Below are 12,142 nucleotides of genomic sequence, written 5' to 3'. Positions count from 1 at the left end.
CTGTTTACAGCATTTCTTGATGAACAGTGAGAGCTTCACTTCATATGTTCAAAGACTCGCTTCTGAGAAACACCTGACATGGAAAGTTTTTAGGTACAAAAGTTGTGTTAACTTATCTGTAATGTCTTATGTCCTGTTTTCTTGTCTTTTTAACTGACAGCACATGAGACACTCCATGCATTATTCTGTCTGTAAGTTCCTCAAGTGTATTAAAGTTTTAATTTGCTCGGAGGGAATTTTAAGATTAAAATTAACTTACGAGGTCCATCTTAACCTAGGTGCATTGACTGCAGTAGTTACCCATTTCACACCAACTGATGACGTGGCCTGTTATATCTAATAAAAATTAGTTCATTTAAACCTCTTTTAAAACATTTTAAATCAATATTAACTTCAGATATTTTCCGGGAATTATGCAGGCTTCCTATGAAACTGATTTAGAATCTCCTACTTGCACCAGGAAAATTCTCTTTATGAGGAAGGCTGAAGAATTTTTTTTTTTTATTTTTTTTTTTTTTTGCTTAATAGCAAAATTCTTGATGCATGTTAAGTGTCAGGACACAAGTGTGATACCAATCACAGAATGGCTTTGAATATCTGATGGCTAGGAAACATTTGTGGCTTATTTCAAAGGATGAAGTCAACAAAAAAGACAGAGAAACAAAATAACTTCCTGGAAGCTGCTATGAATATTAGGATAAAACAAAAAATAGAACATCTCAGATGTAAACATTAATAGACTCTTGTATGACTGATGAAGATGGAAGGAAATTGCTGATAGATCGAGACAGCGATCAGGAAAATATTGATGTGAAGAACAGCAAGGAAGAATCTGTAGCCAAAATAAGTATGGTGTTAACTGCTGTTGGAAACTCCTTACATGGTCAGAATAAAAAACAAAAAAACAAAGAAGCAATACATGTTGAAATTAAAAGAGTTTGAGAAAAAAATAAAGTCAAAGGTGGAGGAAAATAGGTCTATAATTAAGGTCTTGAATTCTCCTTTTAAAAACTTGTGAAATAAATTAACAAGTTGCCTGAATGAAGGAGCTGGAGGATTCCAAAATACAACACTGTTACAGTGCTGTAAGGTGGAAGCCACACATGCTCTAAATCCATATCTTCCAATGCTCCTGAAATACATGAAACACACAATAGCTGTGGCTCTTGTGTTTCAGTATTGATCTTAAGTGTGCTGAGGGTATTAGGCTGCTTTTGTGGCCTGTGACATGCAGAGCATACATTTATTTGGTCTTACATTCATGAGTGACCTACCTAAAAACCCTATGCAGCATCCCAAGAATTCATTTCATCCCCCTAGAACTTTTTTTTCTGCAAATTCTCTTAAAAAAAGAAAGCATCCCTCCACAACATTTTTGTTAAAACTGATATATTAGCATAGAACAGTTCTGTTTCAGGCAGAAAGGAAAGATATCTTGTCTCTCACAACAAATCTCCTTCAGAAAAACTGTGGATTCCATGTTTATCAAAAGTAGATGATAGAAATGTTTGGGTCTTACTGATAAGTGAATCTCCTGATACTAGGATTCATTTTTGCAGCTGAAGAATAGACCTGAAAGGCCCTGGGAATTTTTTACTCTATTTTTATTACTTATTTCAAAAGCAGATCTAGGTATACACAGCACAAGACAAAATAAATACTTTAAAGAAAAAGCAAACCTAGCATTTGTAGAAATGTCCCACTTCTCACTTTCTGTGCTCTCTTTCTCTCTCTTTATTTATTTATTTTTTTTCCTGTAGTTCATCTACCACTTCAGGGTGCTGAGAAGTTTAAATCCCTGCCTTTAAATTCCCTAAGGACCAGTGCAGTTGTTCTCCCACCAGCGCTATCCTCCAGATCTCAGAAAAAGGGACATTCTCACAGTCATCTGCTACATTCTTTTTTGCCTGATCTGTCAGGAGAACCTCTGAAACCAAGCCGTGTCCTACCTGCAATCCCAAGCCAAAAGAAATCCAGCTCTGCCGAACAGCTTGAGAAATCCCTCACCAACACAGACACTGAAAATTAATTCATTGCACTGGCTTCAAACACGTCAGCTGAAATATATCTCAGAGCTTGTTACAAGATAAGTATACAGTAAAAATTCATTAATTTGCACAAATGATGCTATTGTAAGCTGGAGTGTAAAAGTGTAAAAGGAGTAGCAAAGAAAAGAAAAGATTGCACATAACAGAAGCTGTGCGGTGTATTTATATAGTCACTTTCATTACAGTTTTCATTTCTGATGGAAATACTAAGTATTTAATGTGCTGTAAATCTATTTTGTGAATGAAATTCTTAAAACATGCAATTGTGTTGCAGCACTGCACTGTTAAGCCCTCCACTGAAAACAGGAAGAAAGAGTAAGATTTTCTGTGCAATTTACATTTCAGAATTAAAGAAACACAAATTGATGGGGATTCTCTACATTTTGTAAAGGTGCTGATTCTGAAGCTGTGTGCTATCAAAATTATCTTTTTAAGATTAAAACAATAATCTCAAAATAAAAGAGAAAGTTTTAGCAAACTTTTTTTTAGCTCTTTATTTCTCACATATTTTCTGCATTTCAAGTTTGTGGGTTTTATGACTTCTGCAAACCAGAAAAGTATAATGAAACACAAATCTTTGTGGAACAGGCAGGGATATAGCACATTCTGTTCAAAACTGTACTTTGCACTGACAGATGGAAACATTTTTCTTTTAATATTTAATATTCCTCAGTTATAAAAATGCAGTTGTTCACTGTAGTTTTCTTGAAACAAAGATTGTATGGTACTGAGTTATTATGCATCATTTTAGTGCTTTGATCCCCCAACTGGAGGAAATCTAACTAGACAGCTGTTTAGTTCAAAAGCCTTGGCAAGTGCCTTTGATTGAACATTTCGCAAGGCTGTCTTCTAAAGGCCAGCAAAGTCACCAGCCTTCTCTTACCTCAGAATTCTTATCTAAGCATTGCTGCTATTACCCAGGAGGCCTCTCCACTTCTGATTATGGAGGAGGTTGCTAGGACCAACCAAAGACCACTGGGGAAAGAAAAGTGTGGGCAGCACATGGGGGAGGGTAGTTCCCTTTTATCATGCATTCTTTATCACTGTTGCTAGTAAATCTGTCCTGTATCAACAGTTCCAACCAGAATGTGGTGTTTCTGTCTGTCTCTAGATAAACATTTTATTATCTGTGCAAATGTTTCTTTTGCTGTGTCACGGTAAAAGACATGCCTAGCAAGACAATCATGTCTCTGTAGCTACAGTTTACAACTGTCTTGAGGAAATGAGTTTAAGTAGAATGGCTGGTGATTGTCATAGGCGGTCCCAGTAAGTAAAAAGCTCACAGCTGCTCCGAAGCAACAAAGAGAAAAGGGAACTTTTACACACAAATAAGATTATGTTTTATTTATTTCTAAACATCTAATTAAAGTAGCAAAGTAATGTATGCAACTAGCTTCTTGCTGAAATATGCGTGAGCTTGTGTGTTTGTGCCTAACACGCAACCTGGTCCCTGGGGCCAGATGGAAAAAATACTCCATGACAAAAGCATACCCTGTCAAAGGAAAAATCCGGCATGCTCTGTGTTTGCACATGACCGGCATCAGTCCAGCTTCAGTGGAAAATCTCAGAGTTGCTCATGCAGACTGGTGCCTGTTCCACAGAGCCCCTACCTGATCTCCAGTGCCCCTAAATTTCTCTGCTTGGGAAGACCATCAGCTGCAACCCCCAAAATCTCTATTCTGGACTCCAGCCTCTTTACACTTATCTCTGCCACCTCACATGAGAGGCAAGTGGTTCATAAGTCACATTAAAACATCATAGAATACTCATATTTCAGTGCAAGTGTTAGGGCACTATCAAAGCTGAAAAATCAGTGGCACAAAGCGCATGGTTTTGGTGCAGACAGCAATGATAAGAAGGAAAACATAGTTCATACAGCACTGAATGACATCAAGTAACCTCTGTATTAATCCTAAATGTCAACATAGGCATTACTATTGTCAATGCAACATGTGGGGACAAACCTGAATAAGGAGCTATTTTTGATCAAGGTTAACGCTATCTTTCAGATGAAATTCTTTAAAAAACACAGAAATTCAGATGCAATCACTTGAAGCAAGAAATACATTAGCACTGCCTCCTATCTACACAATCAACTTGTGTGAACAGCTAGCAGGAGACATCTGCTAGCTGCTTTGTTTGTTTGTTTTCTATCATATCCCATTTCTTTTCTGGAAAGAAGTGGTGTTTTCCTTTGGGTCATTAACTCAGAAAATAGACTGTTTTGAGGAAAGGAATGAAAAACTAATTGCCTGTAGACTGCAGTATTTCCCTGAACGATCTTAAATGTGTTGTAATCAGAACAAGGATTCAGGTCACTTTTCTAACACATTTCTTTTCTAAAGCATTAGTAAAAAGATGGTTCACAGCTTAACAAATATAAATCTTTTTTAAAAATAATGCTTAGAAAACACTGAAAGTTATTCTCCAAAACGTTCTCACCCTAAGCTATTTTTGTCTCTCTACTTGGATAACAAAGTTCCAAGTTCCATAGCAAATAAACTTGTCAAACAATGTTAAGTCTTTCACCTTCAGAGGAATGTGAAGTGTTCACTGCAGCACACTGCACAGAAGATAACAAATGAACCAATCCCTACTTAAGCTATGTTGACCTCTTGCTCTTTTCCTGACTGATAGTGGCAGCATAGATAAAAAGAAGACTAAGACAGTTGATTAGCAATTACCAAGAAATGTCTGGTCAGTAGGTAATAACAGAGATGTTTTCCTTCTGTCTGGGGATTAAACATCTCTAACACACTCTCTTGTGGCACTAGTCAAATGTTAACTCCCAGTGCTGCAGTACTCAGTTGTCTGGGGAGTTTGGCTTGGCACAATGTTATGAAAATAAATATACGTACAGGATATATTTTCTGGCCAAAACATAATACACTTCCTAACTGAAACATGTTGTACCTATCATATATCACTAACAGGAGAAGAATTTGAAAATGCTATTGAAAACAGCATAGACATTATCCCAGTGGACAATTTAAATATAGGTAGATACTGAATGCAGTGTTTTACCCTTCCAGAAAATTGTGAAGGAGGTTTACATTGTTCCATTATTTCAAAGGGAAATGATCATAAAGGAAAACAAAAAGATGTACAATATTATGGAGATCTTTCTAATCTATTCTACCAATGAGCAGAGTATGTGATGAAAATGCCAGTCTTCCAGTATAAGTACCTAAAGTGTAAGCTATATTGTCTAAAACTCAGTTCTAATTAAGTGTTCCCTTCCTTCTAGAAAACACTGTAAAGGCCTGTCTTCTGAAGCTACTACTGAGTCTAGTCTCTGCAGATACCTACCTGGTACAGCCTCCTGCTGACTTCCCATTCCACATGTCATGATTAGGGGTTTTCTAAAGATACTTGGACCACAGTCTGACCTTCCATTGCACTACAAACACCAAATTTTAGAAATATAAATTGTAATGATTCTAGACCTGTATATACTAAGTATACAGTGGTACAGGTAACATTCTGTAATCCTAAAATTTGCCAGTCATGTTCTGTTTCTGTGACTATGCATAGTAGGCTCTGGGAAATAAGGCAGAGATTTATTACTGAGAACAACTACACCAAATTCTTAAAATGATGAATTTACCCATAGGGAGATTCTGTCTCCCATTCTGTCCCACTCTTAACATCAGATAGCTGTACTTTGTTCCAATCTGGGAGTCTGGAGCTTCTTAAATGTTCATTCACCCTCTCACTGTGTATCCAAAACATCCTGTGTAGGGTATTTATCAGAAAGGGCTTGGATGATTTTGAGAAATTGTACTTGAAACTCTAAAAATACTTTTGTGCTTTGACCTTTCCTTTTAAAGTGTTGTTTCCACAGCTGACTATGTTGAGATCGCACTCACAAAGATTATCTCTCTATTGCTGATATGGGTGTCTTTTCATTATGTCCTAGAAACTACAGACAAAAGCCACTTAAAGTTTGTCTCTGTCCCTGAAGTCTTTTTCTCTCTGCTATACATTCTTAAAAAATTGGTTTCCCTGTAAATAAGCCTCTTCTCTACTGTTCCTGATGCAAAGTTCAAAATACTTAGTTTCAGAAATAATAATAATAAAGAAATCAGTGTGTCGGGACTTACAGCTACATTGCTACTACCCTCAGAACAGTCATTAAGCATTCAGGTAGCAAGTTCTCAACTGGGATAATTGTGAGGTCTTCAGACTCTTGGTGTACAACAGCAAGAAATTCTTCTCTGGATTTTTTTTTAATATGAAAATTTTATCCACTGATACTGTCAGATCTGCTGCCATCAGTTTTCAACATTACCTTTGTAAATGACAGATCAGGACATGTCTGACAAGCATCAAGAATGGTCTCTGAGGTTGCTGCAGAAACTGGTGTAAGCTCTTTATCTAAAAGGAAAAAGCAAGCACCCACCAGCTTTGAATTCTTCTGGTACTAACTGGTAAGGTGATAAATAGGAAGACAGTCTGCTCTCAAGGGGGCTTTATTCTCCTCTGAGCTTTTATATGATGATAGCACCTGTTTTCCAAAATTCACAGACCTTGTAGCAAGCTGTAGGTCTCGTTGTATGGTCTAGTGAAATTTAGCATTTGGCAATAAGTAGCCACTCTGTCACTGCAGATTTCCCAGTAAGCCAGTAAATAATAACATCCTAATGTTACATACAAGGAAACTAAAACAGAAAGATTAGACACTAAGCATGCAACAGTGGCTTCTGAAAACTTGGGAAGGAGAGCCATCTTCAGTGCCCAGGTGTTAACCATCTGAAACATAGCCTCTTTTATCCCAGCTTATGGGAACCTCCTTATGAATGTTCAGTATTTATAACAATCTAGGTGGAGAACTGCAGGAAGCAAATTAAGGTCTGAAAAATATAAAGATTATACATGGCTCCTCTCAGTACACAGTGCAGAGACTCAGAGACTGAAACTAGATCCTCACCACTGGCCTATGCTTGTACTTGGCCAAAAGCCACCCTGACTAGTCAGCCGAGGCAGCTCAGCTGCAAAGCTCCTGCTGGGGAACATGTAGTAGTCACAGTGCTGTCACAGTTTGAAAAACAGCGTTACCCACGGCTATAGACTGTTTGTGCAGGACTGGGGATCCTAGCCAGAAACCACAGCCCCAGATCAGTAGTACAGGATTGAGAAAAAGCCTTAATTTTCAGGAAAATTAGATGACAGTCTTCTTCACAGCAGTTACTTTTTGTGATTTCTGTCTGGACTAGGAGAGGCCTAGAGCAGCGCTGGATAGATTAGCTGCTAGACAAAATTAGCCCTTCTTTTGTATCTTTGATCTCCTTGGAGGAAAGAATAGCACAAACAGAGATTTTGGAGTCGCAGTTTCACTCTGCTATCCCAAATAATAGAAAAGAGATTAAACAAGTTCATATCTACCAGCTTTCAGCTGCTCTCTAGACAGGTTTTGTGAACTCCACCCGAACTCATCACCTAATACGCACAGCTTTTCTGCAGTGATGAGCAGTAACTATTAACACTGCAGTGGTTCTCACTGAGAATGGTTTTGCTTCTCACTCTTTAGCTCATCCAAAACTGCCCTCTGATACTGCCCATGGAGATACACCAAATATGGCACACAAAGTCTGCACAACCTTTTCAGGGCATCATCACTTGGTAAGTACCTCAGCACATCATTTTCACCCAGACATGATGGTATATGACCAGCACTCAGGAATGCAGATCTGTATTTACAGCTTAACCATTGGAAAGTGCTGAGGAGAAAAGTGTAGTCATGTTCTCCTGTTGTAACAACTGGAAAATTTCTGCAGTAAAATCTAAATCATGAGTCTCTTTGCTGTCTTCTTTGACTTGTCCTTAAAAATTAAAAAGCTAATTTAGCAATGCCTAGAACTGTTTTCTGTGAGCTGAACAAAAATCATCAACTCAAACAACTGTGTGTTGACGGCACTGGCTGAAACAAACACTGTTTCAGCCAGCAGTCAGTCTTGAAAATCAACGTGTATTACTGTGCCACACAGAAACATGTAGCTATGGAAATAAAATCCACATTGCCACAACTATCCTGTTTAGTGTTCTAAAACCCATAATCCTAATTTAGTAACCCAGATGTTGGGTTATGTTCAACAGTTGGACTTGTTAAAATTAACAAGCGTGAATTGTTTTAAACGATGGCTTAACTTATACTAATTTAAAATGTGAATAAATCCTGTAGACCTTCCTCTCTGCACCAGTCTTCACTTATTTATAGTCTCCTTTGAATATGCTATTAAATGTGCACAAGCTTTACTTATATTTTGATCCATCCTTACCAACTTTGCAAAATCATGAAGTAAATTGTCACATACATGTGTTTTCTCAAAGTTTACACTCTGGGGAAACTGATTTTGCATTCTACACAAGAGAATGTTGTTGTTGTTTTATTTTTCTGTTGGTTGCTATGCCTAAGCATAATGTGTTATGTAAGACATCAAGTAGACTTTTCTACTTCAAATATTCATCAAGGAAAAAGAAATCTGTCAGCTGTCTGCAGCTGAGATGTGTCAGAAATCTGTGTCAAAATGCTCTCCTTATTTACGACCTTCAAATAAATGCTGCCGCAGGTGTGAACTACATCCTTTCAAGCACATCTACCAACAATCTCAACCCAGCAGTTAGTCTGAGAAACCAACTCTGAAGCTATTTTTAAATATATTTTCATAACAGAAATCACAGCTCAGCTCAAGAAAGACTTTTCAGAGAGGAAAACACCCCAGTGAACTTTTTGATTTAGCAGTCGTCTGGACTTCTTCAAGAGCCTGACTTCTCCTCAAGATAACTCCTTTTTTTTGCATGTGTTTATGGGAAGTACTTGAAAGTAGTCAGCACTGATCCTCCAGCTGTTCAGATGATATGCACACGGTCAGATGATCAGTATTAACTATTCAATGCCATCAACACACAGTAACATAAAGCATTACTGAACATATATTATACTGTACGGATTCTCAAAACAGGATCAAATGTCATAACATCAATTGGCTGTAATTATTTCCAGTACATGCTGGTATGGGGTATCATCTCAAAGAATTGGCATATATTTGTCCAGACATTGTTTTTAAAACAGTCAGTCACTCATTTTCAAACTGATTACCCAATTGTACTGGGAAAGTCCTCCAGATTGTGTAGTTTTGTCTATATAATGCATAAGAAAACACTGAATAAGAATACTTGATGTTTTGATTGCTTTTTGTTGTTGTTGTTTGATTGCTTGTGGGTTTATTTGTTGGATTTAGCATTCTTTTAGTTGTGTTGTTTTTTTGTTAGATTTCAGTTGGTTGGTTTGGCTTGGGGTGGTTTCTGGTAAAGAAGTATGAGCTGTGTGTTAAAATTCTAGGAAAACAAAACCAGCTACTTCAGATCATGGAATAGTTAAGGTTGAAAAAAAGCTCTAAGATCGTCCTGTGCAACCATCAGTCTATCACCACCATGCCCACTAAACTCTGTCCCTCAGAGCCACATATACACATTCCTTGAACGTCTCCAGGGACAGTGACTCCAGCATCTCCCTGGACAGCCTGTTCCAGTACCTCACCACATTTTCTGGGAAGAAGTTTTTCCTAATATCCATCCCAAACCTGCCCTGGCTCAACTTCAGACCATTGCCTCTCATCATGTTGCTACTACCTGGAAGAAGAGCCTAACATTTACCTTGCTCCAACCTATTTTCAGGTAGTTGTAGAAAGTAGTAATGCCTTCCCTGAGCCTCTTCTTCTCCAGACTAAACAATCCCCATTCCCCCAGATACTCCTTATTGTGCCAGTCCCTTCAACCAGCTTTGTTACCCTTCTCTGAACACACCCCAGGGCCTCCATATCTTTCCTGTAGTGACGAGCCCAGAACTGACCATGATACTTGAGATGCATCAGTGCTGATTACAGGCGGACAATCATTTCTCTGGTCCTGCTGGCTATGCTACTTCTGAAGTAAGAATACAAGTCAGAATGCCATTGGACCTCTTGACCACCTGAGTACACTGCTGGCTCATGTTCAGACAGCTGTTGACTAACACCCCCCCAGAACCATTTTCTCTGCTCAGCTTTTTAGGCTCTCTGCCCCTAGCTTGCAGTGATGCATGGGTTTGTTATGAGAGAAGTACAGGACCTACTACTTGGTATTGTTGCATTGGCCTCAGTCCATCAACCCAGTCTGCCCTGATCCCTGTGAGACAGATTGACACTTCATCCAACTTTGTGTCATCTAATAACTTATTGAGGGTGCAATTAATCCCCTCATTCAGATGCATCAGAAAAGATATTAAGCTGGAAAGGTCTCATTACTGACCCCTGGAGAAGACTACTCATGACCAGTCACCAGCTGGATTTAATTCTATTCACCATCACTCTCTGGGCCTGGTTATCCAGACACCTTTTTACCCAGCAAAGAGTGTGCCTGCCCAAGCCACAGATGGTCAGCTTGCCCAGGTAAACATTGTTGGAGACAGCATCAGAGGCTTTGCTGATATCTGAGTAGATTACATCTACAGCCTTTCCCTCATCCACCAGGCAGGTCACCTTCTCATAGAATACTAGTCTAGCAGGACATGCCTTTCATGAACCTGTGCTTGCTAGGCCTGATCTCCTGGTTGTCCTGCATATGCTATGTGATCACACTCAAGATAATACTCTCCACAACCTTTCTTGAAACTAGGGTCAGGCTGACAAACCTGTAGTTCTCTGGATTCTCTTTCTGACTCTTCCCATTTGGGGCATCACATTGTCAAGCCTCTAGTTTTCTGGGACCTCCCCAGTTGACCACAACTGCTGAGAAAGAATGTACCAGTTCAGTCCTGCTGTGTACTCTGAAAATGTTTTCTCTACGAAGATGGCATTTTGCTTACAATTATTTCAGTAAATTTTTCAGTGCATTTGTAAATGCTTTTTAAACCTCACTTTTAAACACTCCCACCCTTTTCAAAGAGGAAACAGTGGTGCCTAGTTCAGCACAACAGAACAGTATATCAACAAAATAGAAAGAAAGATGATGATATGTTGAGTTCTGAGTACCCCTGTGGATAGACAGAGGTATTGTGGAAAGACGTTGCCAAGGAAACAGTGAAACTAAGGAACAACTGCAAGGTAACATATTCCCAAGGTGATGCTCACTGTGTGTTTTCAGCTAAACCAAGAAATTCAAGGTGATTTTCACAGTAGTTGTGTAAGAAACTATTGTTTTTGTCATTGGATCCTATGTAACTAGCAAATAAAAATATATATATAATATTCACTAGAGGTGAATGGTCTATAACTTTATCTAATTATTTTCCAAGAATATATACAAGGTTGTGATTCTGCATGCAAAGAAACAACCAACATAACACTCCCACTTCAAAAGTAAAAAATGTTGAAGGGAACCTGCTTCCCAGGCAGAGCCAGAGGAGTTTATTTCTTCTCTTTAGAAGAGTGACAGTAACAGTGAGTTCTTGAGGGTTTCAGGGCACTTTCTTCACGTTATCAGTTTTTCTGGTTCCCTTGCTCCTGTTATTAGTAAGTCTATAGGAAAACTCTCCTTAGCCATACTGCTCAGTGCCAGTGGTTACGTATTCTAGGACATGTTCTCCATTGTTTCAGCTCTTTCCTGCACTGAGATTTCTCTTGTTTCTGTATTTTCTATAAATGAAATTTAAAGCCCCTATTTACAACTGTTCATACTGGCCAGCGCAGCAAAGCTGGCTGAGTTACTACCTCAGGAATGTGGTCTATATATGTGTGAACAGTTAAGACTCATACAGCTGTGTCATATACTGACAGACCATGTTGACAGTTTTGACTTTCTGGCAATACTTATCCAATTTAAATTAAGATCTTAATAGCCTCTAGAAAGATTTTAAAACAGTTCCCTATAAATAAGTTTCTGAGAGAGTGGAATGTCACAGAGCAGCAAGGCAAATGACACTAAGTTCTTTTGGGATTTGTAATAAAAAGGAACTCTTTAGGGTTGCACTACTAGCTTAAACAGCAAAACAAATCAAAACAAAAAACACAAACAAGAATGAATTCCATTATGCAAAATATTCTTTCACTTTGCCATCAGCAAAACTGAAAATACAGCTTGTGGCAGAAGTCAGTTGCATCAGACTGCATCCATCC

The 12,142-nt window shown here is 38.4% G+C and overlaps 1 protein-coding gene and 1 long non-coding RNA gene across 6 annotated transcripts in view; one reads left to right on the top strand and one right to left on the bottom strand.

The window, feature by feature from the left end:
* LOC146754086 (uncharacterized) overlaps positions 1-12,142 on the bottom strand; it is a 141,659-nt gene that overhangs the window by 111,530 nt on the left and 17,987 nt on the right. The gene's annotated exons all lie outside the window — the stretch shown is intronic.
* ANKRD55 (ankyrin repeat domain 55) overlaps positions 1-12,142 on the top strand; it is a 74,398-nt gene that overhangs the window by 46,098 nt on the left and 16,158 nt on the right. For 2 of the 5 annotated variants that reach the window (XM_032441304.2, XM_032441303.2), the window contains exon 11: positions 7,579-7,670. In XM_032441304.2, coding sequence (XP_032297195.1) covers positions 7,579-7,670 — 92 coding nt within the window. Of the gene's footprint in view, positions 1-1,760; positions 2,527-7,578; positions 7,671-8,617; positions 8,639-8,720; positions 11,280-12,142 lie in introns of those variants that run through there. The other 3 variants (XM_032441302.2, XM_032441305.2, XM_032441301.2) reach the window with 3 other exon arrangements.

The sequence above is a fragment of the Coturnix japonica genome, chromosome Z (genome assembly GCF_054131305.1).
Source record: "Coturnix japonica strain WE chromosome Z, WE-NBRP24, whole genome shotgun sequence".
Lineage (NCBI taxonomy): Eukaryota > Metazoa > Chordata > Aves > Galliformes > Phasianidae > Coturnix > Coturnix japonica.
The sequence above is the reverse complement of the archived record's forward strand: the minus strand, read 5'-3'. Positions and strand labels throughout refer to the sequence as shown.